A 16,651-nucleotide genomic window follows, 5' to 3' on the forward strand; every position below is an offset into this window, starting at 1 on the left:
GAGCTACACTACTTTGATAGTCGCGTGTTTGCATTGCATTTCCTTTGCCTGTGTCCATTTTCAATAACTTTTGGCACCTTCTGTAGACCTTTGCTTTACCGCTCTTTTTTGATGGTATTTTAAGACAAATAGTTGCTAGAGTTCTGAGAGATGCATGCAATCAAGCACATGGGTGTGAGATAACTGGGGACAGCTGGTAGTGTAGTGGTTAGAGTTGCTGCCTTTGGATCTAAGGGTTGTAGGTTTGATCCCCACCTTCAGCTGTGGTGCCCTTGAGCAAGGTACTTATCCTAAAATTACTGGAGTAAATGAATAAATAATTGTAATAAGTTGCTTTGGAGAAAAGTGTCGGCTAAATGAATAAATGTAAACAGCTGAGGTGCATGATATCAAGGCTCATACTTTGAACTGAAATTTCTCTTCCCTGGAATTTCTTCTATGAGTTGGTGGCTTATTATGCACATTTTAGGGTACAAAGTACATGTTCTTCTAGTATGAATGCTCATCATTCAGGGGAAGACGTTTACATATTTTTCATGAAGTTCCCTCCTGTCCTCTGCAGTAAGTGTGTAAATAGCTTTGCTCACAAGGAATGAGTAACTGGTGTGTCTGTGTGTTCAGCCTGATGTTGTTTGCCACTGTGTGTGAGAAGACTGTACTAAAGCGTGTGCTGAAGGACCTGTGGAGGATTGTTATGAAGAGCCTGGAGAAGACTATTGTGCTGCCCCAGAGCAGTGATACCTCAGTGAGTCTTCAACTTTTCTTGCATGGATATAAAACCTATATGTGCTTTCAGTCTCAGCTCCCCTGCCTTGAATTGCTCTACTTACTGTAGTAGATAAATATTTGCTATTCCGGTGTATACACTCTGTGTTAGAACTGGCTACGGTACAAAGTGTGGTAAATGTACTACAGAGTTGTGGGTGTTAATAGTAAAAAGATCTGTCTGTGCTTGTCAATGAAAGGTCTTGTTCTCTACTCAACGTGCGTGCGTGCGTGTGTTTGTGTGTGTTGTCTTTTCTGCAGGGAGCCCAGATAATTCTCTCAGCAGCAAAAGAGTTAGGTCACCTTTCAAAACTGAAGGTATTGAAATCCTGCTGTACCTCGTAGATTAATATCTCACATAATTATTGATACTTTTAATAGCATCATGCTTTGGTTTTACAAAGACTGGAAGGATTTATACATTTCCAGGTGCGGCAGTAATACAAAGACAGGCACACACACACACACAATGTCTACAACTTCTCATCCCAAGCGAGGTCACGGCGAACTGGAGCCTAACCCAGCAACACAGTGCGTAAGGCTGGAGGGGGAGTGGATACACCCAGGACGGGACGCCAGTCCGTCACAAGGCACCCCAAGCAGGACTCGAACTCCAGACTTGCCACAGAGCAGACACAGGCCAAACCCGCTGCGTCACTGCACCCCCCTCAGCAGTAATACTTTGTAATAAATGTTAAAAAGATTAAGGAATGTGTGGACTAGCAAAAGTGTCGGCAGATTTTTCTTAGTGCTTTAATTCACCAGCTCACAATCATTAACCACTCCTCCAAGTCAGGACTGTGGAGGTCAGGAGCCTATCCTCGAAGCACAGGGAGCAAGGTTACTCGGGGTACAGCACAGCCACACACATTCACTCGCAGTCCCGCAGTAAAGGCACCGTAAAGCAGCCAGTCCATACGAAAAACATGTCTTTAGACTGCGGGAGGAAACCAGAGCACCTGGAAGAAAACCCATGCAAACCCAGGAAGAACACTGAGACTGTACACACTGAGCCAGAGGTGTAAGACAGCACCGCTACCCACCGTGCCACCGTGACCAACACAAGTTGAGCTTGCTTGTTGAGCAGTATGATTTTGAGCCATTGAATGTACAGTGAAATATATTACAGTATTGTATGTACAGTGAAATATATCACATCTGAAGTAACTTGAGCTCAGTTTGGACCATGACCATGAGTTAGAATATACAGTGTTCTGTCGAAAGCAGGATTTGAAACTGGTCTTGTACTTCATACAATAATAGAGTGCATGTGCATTGCCTTGTCATAGCACTGTGTCTTTTTACTGTACCATTTTAGGAATTGGAATTGATTCCTCTTTCTGCTAATGGGTGTTTCAGGATCACATGGTTTCCGGAGAGGCTAAAAGCCTGACCCCAAAGCAGTGTGCAGTCATGGATGTGGCACTGGACACGATAAAGGTGAGGCAGCGCCATGGACGCCAAGTGTCATTTGAACAAGATACAAGTGACCAGGCGTGTGATATGCATGTCAGCAAGTTGATATTTCTTCCGTTGTGCTTTCATGTCGCTGTTTAATATTGCTCTGTTTTTATTGTCAGAACTAGCAAGAACTTGCCCGTTGGCCCACTTCAGGGGCACCTGTGTCATAATACTCGCACAGTAAAAACAACTGTTAACATTGTGTGTCAGTAAACTGGTTGAAAACTGTGGTAAACTGTACCTCACTCTGTGCCTGGCTGGCAGCAATACTTCCATGCCGGAGGGAATGGGCTGAAAAAGTCCTTCCTGGAGAAGAGTCCGGAGCTTTCTTCCCTGCGCTATGCACTCTCCCTCTACACCCAGACCACCGATGCCCTGATAAGGACCTTTGTCACCACACAGCATGCCCAGGGTACTCATTTTCCCATTATATTTGTTTTACAAGCTCTTCATGGACATTATTATTATTATTATTATTATTATTATTATTATTTATTTGTTTGCTTCAAGTTTATTTAATTTCATTATTCATATAAAGCTGTGAAAAACATATGTGCAGAGCTGTTGAAGTACTTAGAAGAGAAAAAAGCTGGGTTTGTTGGACTTCTTTCGAACACTCTTGTGTTGCAGTATTCAGTAGCCAGTGTTACATTTTTAAGTGTGGTTTTAGAGTTCACTTCAGGGTGGTGCACTGGATAGTGATGCCATTTCACAGGTTCATAGGTTGCAGTCCAGCTCAGTCTGCGTGGAGGTTGCCATGTGGTTTCCTCTCGGTGCTCTGGTGTCCTCCCACAGTCCTGAGACATGTAGCTCTGGTGAACTGGCGATGCTAAATGGCCTGTAACGTGCACCCGTAAATGTCACGTAAATGTAAACCTGTGTGAGTGCGGCACTGCGTGTGACTGCCCTGCGATGGATGGACGTCCCATCCGATGTGTACCTCCCGGACCTTGTGTCCGGTGATCTTGGGATAGGCTCCAGACCGCTGCAGTTAATAACAGAGAGCGAGTGGATGAACGACTTCGTAGTACGCGCTCTGAACCTTGGACGTTTTAGAGGAGGCAGCCAGGCTGTGGAATCCAACTGGCGTTGTTTTCTAGGCAAGGGAGGAACGGAAGTAACTACTAACTATTCCCTTAATGTTCTGTACAGGTGACACTGCAGATGTAACAAGCCAGTAAAGCCTTGTTCTTGTGTGTGCATGCGCTCACCTGTGTTTCTACACTGACGTGTTCATTTAGCTGACGCTGTTCTCCAAAGTGACTGACATTTACATTTACATTTATTCGTTTAGCAGATGCTTTTGTCCAAAGCGACGTACATTTCAGCAAAAGTACAATTCATGCATTACATTGAGAGAAGGAGACATAGCTGCAGACGTGAAAGTCTCAAGCAACTTACAATAATTTACCCATTTATACGGCTGGGTAATTTTACAGGAGCAATTTAGGGTAAACACCTCGTTCAAGGCTACTACAGCTCGAGGGAGGAATCGAACCTGCGACCTTTGGGTCCAAAGGCAGTCGCTCTAACAACTCCCAGCTCCCAGCTGTTTCTATTTGTGTCTCTGTCTGTGTGTGTCTGTCTGTGCGTTTGTGTCTGTGTCTCTAGGTTCAGGAGTGGACAAGCCAGTGGGCGAGGTCTCTGTACAGGTGGATCTTTTCACTCACCCTGGTACTGGCGAACATAAGGTTACAGTGAAAGGTGAGCTTCATCAGCTCATTCCCCAGAGTAGAGTTGGAGTAGAGGGCCCCGGCTCTTTGTCACCCTTTCTCTTTCTCTTGCTTTCTGCCTTCCCTTTATGTCTCTCAGTTGTGGCAGCCAACGACCTGAAGTGGCAGACTTCTGGCATGTTCCGCCCTTTTGTGGAGGTCAACATTATAGGGCCCCACCTTAGCGATAAAAAACGAAAGTTCACCACGAAGTCCAAGAACAACAGCTGGGCGCCTAAGTTCAACGAGACCTTCCATTTGTGAGTAACATTCCACATAAATCAAGTGAAACATCTCTGTATGTTTAATTTTAGCTATAACACACTTTTTATTTTTTTTGGAGTGCCCTGATAATTGAATTTGTAACTTTTTTTCCTTCCACCCAACCCGTAACCCTAACCCTCTGGTCATGTAGGTTCCACATAACTAGCTCTGCTCTGTGAGAATAAATTAAACTGATTTGAATTGAATTTCCATATACTGCACAATCCATCTTAATCCAGTTTACTCATCTCTTCAGTTCCTCTCTCCAAACCTCCGTACATGTTCACTGCCTCTGCCTGGGTTGATATTAACAAAGTGAAGGTGCACTGAAATCCATATTTAACCTCAAACACATGACGGTAGGATTGGCCGGCAGTAGTGTGTTGCGTGAGAAGCAACGATGTGTCTGAGGCGCCACTCTTACTTTCAGCATTCTGGGCAACGAGGATGGGCCACAATGCTACGAGCTGCAGGTGTGCGTGAAGGACTACTGCTTTGGCCGGGCAGACCGCGTCGTGGGCATCGCCGTCATGCAGCTGCGCGATGTGGCTGAGCGGGGGAGCTGTGCCTGCTGGTGTCCCCTGGGCCGGCGACTGCACATGGACGACACGGGCCAGACGGTGCTGCGCATCCTCTCCCAGCGTACCAACGATGAGGTGGCCAAGGAGTTCGTGAAGCTCAAGTCTGAGATGCGCTCGGCCGAGGAGGGCCGGTGAGGGGCGAACCGGAAGGGGAGGCGCCGTTAAACGCCTGTGGGAGTCCGTGGAAGGACGAAGGCCACCAAGCAGAACCTGGCGGGTACAAGTTGAACCCGAAAGGGGGACGCATCCATCTTCTGTACTGCCGCTGTCTGCATTGGCTCTGAGCTGCTCGTCGCACTCGGGCCGACTTTGCTCCTGCCTTACAAACACACACGTGCACAGACACGCTTGCATTCTGTCGTCTGACACATAAGTTCTTCGTTCACGTCTATCTTGCCAAGCACCTACAGTACTTGTTTGTGTCGACTGTTCCCAACTGTGCACGTGTTTTCTTGTTCATGCCTTACACCTACCTACATGTGGTAAACATGTGATGTTGGACATTGACTGTGCTGCTCAGTGGTAAACAGTAGAGATCTTTGTGTGACTGAATTCCCTCGTTTTGTTGTCACGATACGTGTGTAATATACATCACAAGTGAAAAAAGGTGTTTTCATGCGTTTCCTAAGTGAAGGAAAATTATGTTGCGTTGATGAACATGAACAAAATTGGATTATTTTTGACTTTCACCTTATGAAGGTTTTCACTGTTTGAGTATCTAAAGACACTGAAGGACTTTTGGGTTCATTTTCTGATTCTAAAACAAGCATTTTTTTCCCTTCACTGGAACTGGTGATGCCTGTCAGTGTGAGCTTTAGCCACATGTCTTCATCCACACCAATTACAAATGTTTTTCCAAGTGGTAAGAAATGTATTTAAAACTGAACCGAGTGCCTTCACACTACTTATTGTCCAAAGCGCTGACCGCACCTGTCCACTCACACTGTCATGAACGCATAAGTATTTTAAAGTTTTTTTTTTTTTTTTTCTTCCCCTCGTTTACTCAAACTTCTATATTTTTTGAGAGTTGCGGAAGTTTTGAGAAGATTTTGGTGTTAGGCAAGAAATCATTAGATTTTATACAATTCCAATAACAAATGTAAAAATTACATTTCTGAACTAAATATTTTACTACACGATTATTTAAGCAGGCTTCATGTAGGAAATATATGGGTAAAATGAAGATGTGTACAGTATGTTTGTTAGTTGGCTTCACTAGTAGGTTTCTACAGTGGGGGGGGGGGGTCCTCAGTTTTGGTTGCACTCGTTGAGTTGAGGGTGTTGCTGTGCTCAAAAGAGTCGCTGAATTGCTAAGTAACCCAGTTTTATAGGGTAACAGAGTTGTGACATTCCATATCTTTATTACCTTTCCTTTCCATTTGATTCCATACCTTCCACACCTTTATTACCTTTCCATTCCATTCCAAACCTTCCATACCTTTATTCCACTGCAGTCACTCACTGCCTGTGGACATGCAACAGCAACAGTGAGTTGGACAAAGAGACTCATAAGCTCATTGGCTTAGGCTCTGGCTGCCGTACATACATACATACATACATACATGTTTAAGAAGAGGCTGGAGCCTAAAGACACCACTGGAATGAGTCTAATAAGTGGTCCAGCTCACTGTCATGCAAATCACTGCTCTTCTCCACATGAATTTATCAATATCTTCTCCAAAGGCCTTGCTGTGTTCAATATACGATACACTTATTCACCTTTTTTGCTCTAGTGGATGAATTTGTAAAAATGTGAGAAATGGTTAAAAAAAAAAAAAAAAACAATGTGGTTTGTCTGCCAAAGAACGGATGATAACATGAGTGGCACAATGTTTTCCCTTATTTGTTTTTTCTCCCTTTTTCTTAATGAACATATGACTGTTTGACGTCTGTGTTTTACTCACGTAATGTTTCACTGTTTGTTTTGTTGATGTTATGAATCGTTCCATGGAGGTGTTTTAATGTTTTGTCTCACTTATTAAAATGTCTGACAGTGAGTCGGTGACACTGACCAGTCGCCTCGTAACGTTCAAGTTGTTGCATTTTTTTCTTCTCCCAACCTGCCATTCACTGCTCATGAGCACCAGTGCAGCATAAAGGTTCGACATTAACAGCGACTTTCACCAAATCTGCATCAACCTTGAAAACATCTCAAAAGCCATCGTGTTTTATTTTACCATCATTAAAAGTATACAATAGATGGAAGCTGTGCCATAGTATGCTGCACAACGATGGTAAAAAGGGAAAGGAGTGGAAAAAAATGTTGCTTTTAGCTCAGCTCCATGTGGGATCTGCCATTCAAGGTGTGTCCCTCATGCCAGCAAGTGAAAGCTTCTTCTTTGCCCTTTGTGTTTGCTTATATTTTTAATGTGAGTTCTTGCACAATGTGTTATTTAAAATTACACAGATCACATGTATTGTATGGTAAACAAAGTGGAGAAAGGGTTGTGAATTTCTATTTATGTAAGTGAACATTAAACAACATGCTGACTAATGATTTGTGTATAAAAAAAAATTACAACTTTTGCCCTCTGAGTCATTACTGTCTTGTAATTTTTAAAAGTAGTTTACTGTAGTCTTGTACTTTTCAAAAGTAGTTTCCAGACTCCAGCTGGTCTCCAAAAACTGCTCATCAAACTGGTGGAATTATATTCCTTTATCTTCAGCACTTTGGAAAAGTGATCTGTTGGAGGTGTGTGTGTGTGTGTGTGCGTGTGTGTGTGACCTTTTAGTCTTTTGTATTTGACAGAACATCTCCAAGCAGCTGTTAATGTTCATTTGTGTATGAGTTTTGTAAACTGTTGTGTTGTTTGTTCTCCTCACCATTAATTCTAGCTGCTGCTTCAGTGTAGGCTCACCTTTAGAAATATTTTATTTAATCCATTGTGCTTCCTTGGAAAAATACTTATTTGTGACAGAATTGCTGATAAACTTTACTTATTTCAAAAAATGGTGTTTATAACGTCCACTGCAAAATACAGAAGAAATTTTCTTTTATCCCCCAAAACACTGCTGATTTGCTACATAAAGGCTAACAAGGCTCCAGCTGTGAGAGAGGAAATAAGGTTTTCACTGTGTATCTCTTTACTGTTGGAATGAACACTTTAAATGGAACTGTGTCCTTACAAATTACTAACTCTCTCCTATCGTGTCGTTGAGCACTACCTCGCTACACAAGACCTGAGGAGGCCGGCCAGCGGTGACAGACGAATCCCGTGCTGATAGAGGATGATGTCCATCTGCCGTGACGATCGAGACGTTCCGTGCCGAGCTGGGGATCCAAGATGCCATTTACCAACATTATAATTACTTGTTAACAACACTGGCTTACAAATTGTTACTTAATCTAGAATGCCCAGGAGGGGTGGGCAACCACTGGCCCGTGGACCCCCAGAGGTTTTTTTTTTCTTTTTCTCCCTCAACCTTCAGTTGGGAGTTTTTGTTCCTTTCCCCAGTGGCCAGTAGGTATACTTATAGCTCTATAATAAGTTCTTCATTATGGTAGCCATTAGTTGACTTCTTCTTTGTTTGTATCAATTTTTCTTGCTGTATGCCTGTGTTAAAGCGCTCTGTGTCACTGCATGAGAAGAGCTTTCTATAAAAAAAATAAAATAATAATCAGAAACAGTACTTTTACGTGCTATACATAGAGGCTTAAGTACTGAAGGGTCCATTCTTGTGAACTATTATTCCTCTTTTTTCTTGTTCAGAAGTGAATTTCACAGTACTGCATGGAGATTTTCGCTCTAACCCCACACTTCAGACATCCTGATGATAAACCATGATCAAAGGTTGCAGGAGTCATGACTGTTCTAATATATGATGTTCAATTTGTCACCATTAACGTTACATATATTTAAATATATATTTAAATATATGTATGTATATGACAGCAGGCGGTTAGAGTCCACTCAGTTGCAGTTGTACTCAGTGTACTTGTGTTCAAATCCACTGCTCCCTCTGCATTGAGTGTGGTACTCACTCAAAATTGTTCCAGAGAAGAGTATCCAGGAGGTAAATAAATCTATACATAAGCATATAACTTATTTTTACAGTGCGCTAAGGTTATAATGCTAAACAAGATGAGTGAAAATAAGAAATTTAAGATACAACCCATAATTAACAGTAGAGTAAGCTACCCGATAGCTATGAAGAGGAAAACAAAAAGCTTCCAATCTAAACCTGTCGGGGTCCAAGTAGCAGTGGCTGCCCACCTCTCTCGGACATTGTACAGTGGTGACAGAGGTCTTGTGTGAATATCTCCAGTAAATACAGCTGTCAAGACTAAACCTACAGTCCAAAGAAGCTATAATTTGTTGTCCAAGCGCAAAATTGCTTCTCTCGTAAGTGGACTGCTAGCAACGTGTACTAAGCTTCATGGGTGGGGGGGGGGGGGGATCCAGTGCCGCCACCACAGGGTGCTTGTAAAAAAGAGGAAAGGGAAACAAGGTTATTCCAGCGTTGATCGGGGCCTTGTTGTGACGGAAAGGCTTGCGTGATTTAAGGATCTCCAGAGCTATATCATCGGGAGCAGTAGTCTCCTGGTAGGATCTCCAAAGGCGAAAAGGTGAAGATCCAGACTAACATGATGCAAAAATCCCCATGAAAGAGATAAAGAGTACAAAGTTTACCCTGCCTGGAAAACGGTCACCGGGACCTACTTCTGGAGCCAGGCCTGCGGGTAGTGTTCCTGGGCGAGTGCCCGGTGGCCGGGCAGCCCACGTAACCTAGCTGGGTTTAGCCCGAAAAGGCAACGTGGGGGGGTCACGTGGGTCTCAACTTCTTGAATAGCGTAAATAAGTCATTTTCTGAACTTTGATATGAGCTGATATCGTTCCCAGTTTGTCCTTGTTCTTCTTTATCAGTTCAGTGTTTTATTGTTTTATAGCCCCTTACACTCCCTTTTCTCAGGCCTGGAGTCTGCTGTACGGTCCAAAGCTCAGTGCTGTGTTTGTTCACCACGCTGTTCTGTACTGTATGTGTGTTCAGCTCCCCGAAGCCTACGTTCTTCTGAGTGCTCTCTTCTAGTCTTCGCCACCTGTGCTTTGTCACTGGAAGCTTCCTGGACTCCACCTGGTCTCCAAATACTACTAATTCTGCTCATCAAACATGCAACGTAAGCAGAGATGGTGTCGATAAGAGGAACTTGAAATTACTGAAAGCACCTGACCACGGAGGGACATACGGTCTCCTTTCACCAGTGGGACCAGCCTCAAAGTTGCTGTCTACCACCATTGTTTCACTGTCATTTCCTTCTTTGGAGGAAGAGACACACCGCAACTTACCAAGGTTTGTTGAGTAAGTTTTCTGTTCATTTATAAGTAATGGTGCTTTTGTTTGTAAGAATGAAGGGTTTTTCAAGAGAAGCAGGCTAAATACTGAAGTCCTGTGTTACATGTTGACTTTAAGACAGGTTCTCTGTACTCTTAAATGAATATTAAGACAATGGGAAAACATGAACATTATAGTTTTATTTTCAACTTTTAAAAAAATTCTTCAGGCTAAATTTAAGAATGTCTGGGCTTAATATAGTTGATAGCAAGAGAACAGTTGATCAAGGGGTGTTTTTGTTACTGTAGGAGTGGAAAAAGTTCTGTATTATTAATAAGGATTTTTAATTCTTATTTTCATTTTAACGTCTGTGTGTGGAATCTGTTGAGGCTCTGTAATAGGAACTTATTATTACAGTTACAATGGGTAAAAAAAAAAAAAAGACAAAACACTCTGCTTGTAGTGAAGTAAAGAATAATGGGCGTAATGTGTGCTTGAAACCCCTGTTTCATGCAAGATTTCTGAGCAGTGCTGGAACAGCACATTCAAGCTTACTGGAAGCTGTTTCATTTCTCGGGATTGATGCGTTTTGGCAGGAAGCCTTTGTCAGCGAAATACACCTGTCCCAAAAACATAAAACTTCTTTTGGTAAGACTGAGTCTCTCATCACTGCTCTGAAATGTTACAGTGTGCAAAACAACATTTTCTGAAAAGAAACAAACCATCACTTCTTTGCTGCCTTTTTACCCAATAAATGTGATGTGTTTGATCTTTCAATTAAATATCATATAATTTGAGTGTATAAATTTGCTTGTGTGCTTTCTTGAATAATTAACTCTTTCTCTGTATCGTAGGTTCTATTTAATTGCTTTAACATTTGGGGGTTTTTGAGGTTGGTACTGTATTTGTAAGAGTTTGTGCCTTCGTTGGTACCATAATGCTGATAAAATCAGAATAGTGTTATCACCGGAGAGAACACAGTTAATTATTAACTGCTGTAGGTTTCAGTGGAAAGGTCTACCTGCCTCTGTCAGATGTAGCCTTGGAGATGAAAAAATGTAGTTAACTATGCAAAAGACGGACTGAAGAGCCGAACGGAGCAGATTGGAAACATGTTGCTTTGCTCAGAGCACGAAGCTGCCTGCATGTGTGACAAGAAGACTGTCCAGTGACTGACAGGGTTTCTTAACAAGAACATCCAAGAATAAAATCAGCTTCTTGTTTTGGCTTGCAGAAGAGTGAAGCATTTGAGAAACAAGGAAGTTCTGATAGAATTCATGCAAAGCTTGAGGACTGAATCGTGCTCCCATTATCTCTCTCAATACTGAGTTTCTCTAAGGACCCAGTCCTGTCGGTAACTGACCGAGTCATGAGGATTGTCCTTGCATGTGGCTCTTAGAACAACTGGGGCATGAAAAAAGAGACTCTCGGACATGTAGGATGTATTTTTCTGCTTAGTAGCATTAACCCACTAGAGTGGGCTGGAATGTAGAGTCTGGTACTTATTTCCTCCAGTCCTTCTGTGTGTGAGGGAAATCCTCTGCTTGTGCTACAGAAGATACAGTAGATGGTCAGTGGAGTCCGGAAGTAGGTAGCTTAGAGAAAGTTTATGGGTGCTTGTGGGGTCTGGATGTCTGTGGATGGATGACGTTTGTCTGTCCTGTTTGCAGCCCTGAGTGTGGACGATGTAAGGAAAGTGTGAGTCCAGTACAATTTCGCGAAACAGATATTTGTAGCTGACTAGACTGAGATGTACGTTGCTTTTGAGAAAGCTTCTGCTAAATGAATACATGCAAAATGTAAACTACAAATCTTCCATATGTTGTTCTCAGAGACTATAAAAATGTTTGCTAACTTTTAGAACATAGTTTATAAAACCATGGAGAATTCTTGAGCTTTTTATATGGTTGTACTGTGGGGAATCTCCTGCTTACGAACTAAATAGTGACTGACAGCTGATGATTTAAGAAGGTTGTAAGTGGAATGTGACCTGAGTGGCTGAGAGGCTCATTGTCAGTTCTATATATTGCAACTTTTTAAATGACAACCAGCAAAAACAAAGTTGGACAAACTGACAAGAACTACACACCTGTGTCCATATGTCTTCGTGTGTTGTGAAATACTTTGCTGAATTGCATGTTGCTTTGGAGAAAAGCATCTGTTAAATTAATAAATCGGGGGGCGCAGACAACAGCGGGACTCTTTGGACATGAGCTAAGCGGCACCGTGGACTGCCTCGCTCTCTCTCCCAGCCCACAATACCCCTACATGTTCTGAGTACTGTACACTGAATTTATCACAATTTACATACTGCAAGTGAAAAAGCTTCATGTAGAGCTACACTGGAGTGTTTGTATTCACCTGCGACTCCTTGATATCGTCTTCTGCCCCACACATGAAATTCATAATACCCAGTCCAAGTGTAATTATAAGAAATGTAAAACTTGTGAGTTGTATGTTCTTTACCTTGAAGTGCATACAACTCATCATCAAGTCAGAGTCAGAGGTGTTACACGTCTGGGGGATGACAGAGGCGCCACTTCACTGATGGCTTCAAAACCGGAAGATGTAGAAGGCACAGGATAAATAAATAAAAAATAAGTGTTTGTCAAAAGTTTGTATCAGTAGAAATTTTCTAACATGAGACCTGAACAGGTTCCCCCAGATGTGTGTAATTTCAACAAGTTTCAGGAATTCAGAATTCTTACGTTGCCTGAAATGTTACCCTGTTTGCTTTATTTAAAAAATATACAACAGCAGATTGTGTCAGTTGGCTGCTGAATGTTTGGTTTCTGGTGAGAATACAAATAGTGATTAATAATATTGTAACGACCTGCGTTACTTTGTTTGAGCGGGAAATGTGTTTATTGTAATTGGTTAGCTTTTGGTGACGTACGGGGAATATAAGGGGGTGATTGCGTCTGCCATGTGGAGAAAAGAGGAGAGAGCCTGGGGCGCTGGGCAGGCTGGTTGGTAGCGCAGGTCCTCGAGGAAATGGGGTCCTCGAGCCAAAAGCGTTATTTCCCTGGTGCTGATGTTCTAATAAAACGTTCAAGATGAACGCTGCCTCTGTGTCCCTCTTCGCCCCATCCAAACCCACGATGCTGCGAGTCAGAATATTTACTTTAAATTAACTTGAGAAACTGAATGGAATGGCATTTAAAAAATGTTTTGCAGAAAGAGAATTTAGTATCTCAAACCATGTAGCGTTAAAGGCGTGGTTTTGCTAATTTATTGTTTTTGAGACCTGAGCTTGAGTGAAAACCTGAAATATATGTAGTAAATCTATGCTGAGCATACTGTATGTTGGAGAATTGCGGAGAGCTGCTTTGTGCGAGGAGGGTTGCGGTGGTGCAGCAGGTTTGGCGGCTTCCTGCCGCGTGGCGGGTCTGGGGTTCGACTCCTGCTTGGGGTGCCTTGTGACGGACTGGCATCCTGTCCAGGGTGTGTCCCCTCCAGCTTTGCACCCTGTGTTGCCAGGTTAGGCTCTGGTTCGCTGCAGCTCTGTTCAGGAGAAGTGGTTATTCATGTTGGTTGGTAGCTTAGTGTGCACCGTTAGCATCGTCTACCTAAAAACAATATTTCTGGCAACACTGCCGGAGATGGCATGTGTGGAGAGGCCTTTTCACCTGTTGGAAAGAAAGCATGTTTAACTCACTTACCCTGCCATGGTTACCTTTCAGCTTGTCCTCCACCTTCTTCCTACATGCTTCCTTGGCATCCCTGAACCTGACCCTCAGCTTTCTCTGCACCTGCCTTACTTCATCCCTCTCACCTGCCCCGAAGGTTCTCTTCTCCTTAAGAACTGCATGCGTGTCGCTTGTATCCCATGGTTTGTTGCTGGGGAAGCAAACGCACCATTTTGGTGGATTTGTGTCACGTGCACACAGATGGGCTACAATTTGGTGTGTCGCACAGTTAACCAGTCCATCCATATCCTCTCAATGAGTCGTCTCAACGCACCCCTCGCTGTCCTGGTGGTTGCTGCTTGCCGTTGTACTATCAAATTGTTGTACAAATATGTCCACATACACAGAGCAAGGGCTCAGGGTCAGAAGGTTACAATTTATTACAGGCATGATCATGCAGAACTTTCTACTACCTTCCAGAAAGGTGTCCAGACATTCCAGAATTCAGATATATTTATATTTATTCATTCAGCTCACACTTTTCTCCAAAGCAATTTACAATCTTAAGTTGTTTACAAGTATTTACCATTTCTTTATACAGCTGGGTAATTTTTTACAAGAACAATTTTAGGGTACAGTGCCATGAAAAAGTATTTGCCCCCTTCCTGATTTTTTAATTTTTTGCATATTTGTCACAGTTAAATGATTGAGATCATCGAACAAATTTTAATATTACACAAAGATAACCCGAGTAAATACAAAATGCAGTTTTTAAATGATGATTTCATTTATTAAGGGAAAAAAGCTGTCCAAACCTACCTGGCCTGCACTGTAAGTACGTCGCTCAAGGCTACCAAAGTCAGAATCTCACCTGCGACTTTGGGTGCAGAGGCAGTAACTCTAACCACTACGCTACCAGCTGTTCCTTAGATATGGAATCTTGCAATGATTTTGTGGGTGGTGTAACATGCTGCTTCTGCACTCTTGTTTAGTGTGTGTGTGGGGGAATAACAAAATGTGTGGGAAACCGAAGTGGCAGATAAGAGAACGCTGACAGCGACCATCTCGCTATCAGGGTTGCCCAGTTGTTCCTTCCCTGTAATGTGGTCAGAGTTATACTTGTGTCATGTGGGGAGACAGCATGCTCACATATGCAGTATACAGAACATGGAACATGATGCACGCACACACACACACACACACACACACACACACACACACAAAAATACCTACACCTACTTGGTATACTGGTCACCATACCAAGCTATGTTGAGTTCCATGAGACTAATTGAATCTGGACACCCTAGACTGGTCTCCTATCATCCAGCAAACCAGGCCATTTGTCACAACACCGTTTGTTCTTCACAAGCATGGCAACCCCATCCCCTTCCTACCATGGCGCTAAGGGCCCCTGTCCACCTTTACAGTCTGATAGCTGTTGACAGAAACATTTGCATACAAGATGTATTGCTGCAGCCACGTCTCTGCAAAGTGCATTAAACTGCATTGCTAGTATGTCTTCTGCACTCTGAACTTTATTTTGTAAAATTTTGGTCTTTCAAAGCAAAACCCATCTTCCTTTCCACATCTAGTCACTTTTTTAGGAGTAAAACACACTGAGTAGGAAAATGGTACAGGACCGTGGGACCTCCTTCAGTCAGCTTGCTTCCAGGGTGTGAACAGCTTGTGTCTATAGTTCCTGGATGTTGGTGATCAGTACCAAGGTCATTGGAACATGGATTTGTTTATGGGATAAATCATTTGACAAGCAGCAGTGAGCAGGGATTTGTGGAAAGGAATCCAATCATTTTAAATTAGTTTTAATTTTAGTGCAGCTCAAAGTTTACAAAAGTGTTAAAGTGAAAAGTCCTAGAATTTTATGTATGATAGCTCTATGTAAGATTTTTACATAACTTTGTCTATCCATGAATAATTTGTGAGACATTTGGCTTGTTAAGCTTTTATTGATTGTGTACATGATGAAGAAAGCTGAAAGTGGCCCTAATCTTTTAAGGAATGGAGGTAGTTATGAATTATTCCGATTTACTGATTGTGACTTAGTGTTAAAAGGCACTTTGGAGTTAGAAATGAACCTGCAGCCCCAGCTGATTTAATGTGTGTTGAGTAGACTTAAGTGTAGATGTACATTTGCTCAAAAATGCTATTTTCTTTCTTTTACACAGAACTATGATGGACGCATAGCATAAAAGATGGACTCAGTAATGTCATTCTTTGGTCTGGACTGTACAAAAAAGAAAGAGAAAGGTATGTGTTGGTATAGTATGTGCTGATGGTATATGTCACACCCCCGGGAACGAGCGAAGCAGAGACACCTGCGCCCACTCAAGACCAGGGATAAAAGAGGCTCCGCGTCCACACCCAGCTGCGGATTCTTGCAATCGCTCTGTGCCTTTGCAGTTTCAGCGTCGCTCCTCAGCATTTGTTCCTCGCCTGCTCTTGTGTCTTGACCCTTGCCTGTTCATTGTTTGACCACCGAGTTTTGGATTGCCTGTATTGCCACATTCGTCCCTGGATTGACCCACGCCTGTTTCTGACTCTGGCCTTGCCTTGTCCCTTAAACCTGTCCTACGAGATTAAAGTCCTGCCCGCAATTGGGTCCAAAAACTTACCTGCGTCGAGTCCTCGTCCCTGACAGTATATGTGCTTTCAGACATAATCACTGAATGACAAAACTCAGGTCAAAATACAGATCTTGATATCAAAGTGGGGAGAAAAACAGTGACGCAACCTTATAGTTTGCTCATACTTTTATCCAAAGCAGGTTACGTTTTATGTTTATTTATCATCTGGTTATTTGTTGTTGTTAAAAAAAAATCAGATTTTTATTCCATGTAAATGTTTAAGTAGCACAGTTGTCACTAATGATGATTTTTAGATGTTCAAATTCCATGTCCCAGTGTAGCGTCCCTGAACAAAGTAGTTGCCCTAAAATTGCTCTACTAAAAAT

The 16,651-nt window shown here is 42.6% G+C and overlaps 2 protein-coding genes across 6 annotated transcripts in view; both read left to right on the forward strand.

The window, feature by feature from the left end:
- Positions 1-5,371, forward strand: part of unc13bb (unc-13 homolog Bb (C. elegans)) — an 89,569-nt gene extending 84,198 nt beyond the window's left edge. For 3 of the 4 annotated variants that reach the window (XM_018745049.2, XM_018745048.2, XM_018745050.2), the window contains 7 exons: positions 622-745; positions 1,027-1,083; positions 2,125-2,205; positions 2,491-2,638; positions 3,838-3,930; positions 4,039-4,198; positions 4,633-4,918. In XM_018745049.2, coding sequence (XP_018600565.2) covers positions 622-745; positions 1,027-1,083; positions 2,125-2,205; positions 2,491-2,638; positions 3,838-3,930; positions 4,039-4,198; positions 4,633-4,918 — 949 coding nt within the window. Of the gene's footprint in view, positions 1-621; positions 746-1,026; positions 1,084-2,124; positions 2,206-2,490; positions 2,639-3,837; positions 3,931-4,038; positions 4,199-4,632 lie in introns of all 4 variants that reach the window. The other variant, XM_018745047.2, reaches the window with a different exon arrangement.
- A 4,140-nt stretch (positions 5,372-9,511) lies between these two features.
- Positions 9,512-16,651, forward strand: part of atp8b5b (ATPase phospholipid transporting 8B5b) — a 54,747-nt gene continuing 47,607 nt past the window's right edge. The window contains exons 1-2 of one of the 2 annotated variants that reach the window (XM_018745052.2): positions 9,512-10,081; positions 15,867-15,948. In XM_018745052.2, coding sequence (XP_018600568.2) covers positions 15,894-15,948 — 55 coding nt within the window. In that variant the 5' untranslated portion in view covers positions 9,512-10,081; positions 15,867-15,893. The remainder of the gene's footprint in view (positions 10,082-15,866; positions 15,949-16,651) is intronic. The other variant, XM_018745051.2, reaches the window with a different exon arrangement.

Source organism: Scleropages formosus, chromosome 6, assembly GCF_900964775.1.
Source record: "Scleropages formosus chromosome 6, fSclFor1.1, whole genome shotgun sequence".
Classification (NCBI taxonomy): domain Eukaryota; kingdom Metazoa; phylum Chordata; class Actinopteri; order Osteoglossiformes; family Osteoglossidae; genus Scleropages; species Scleropages formosus.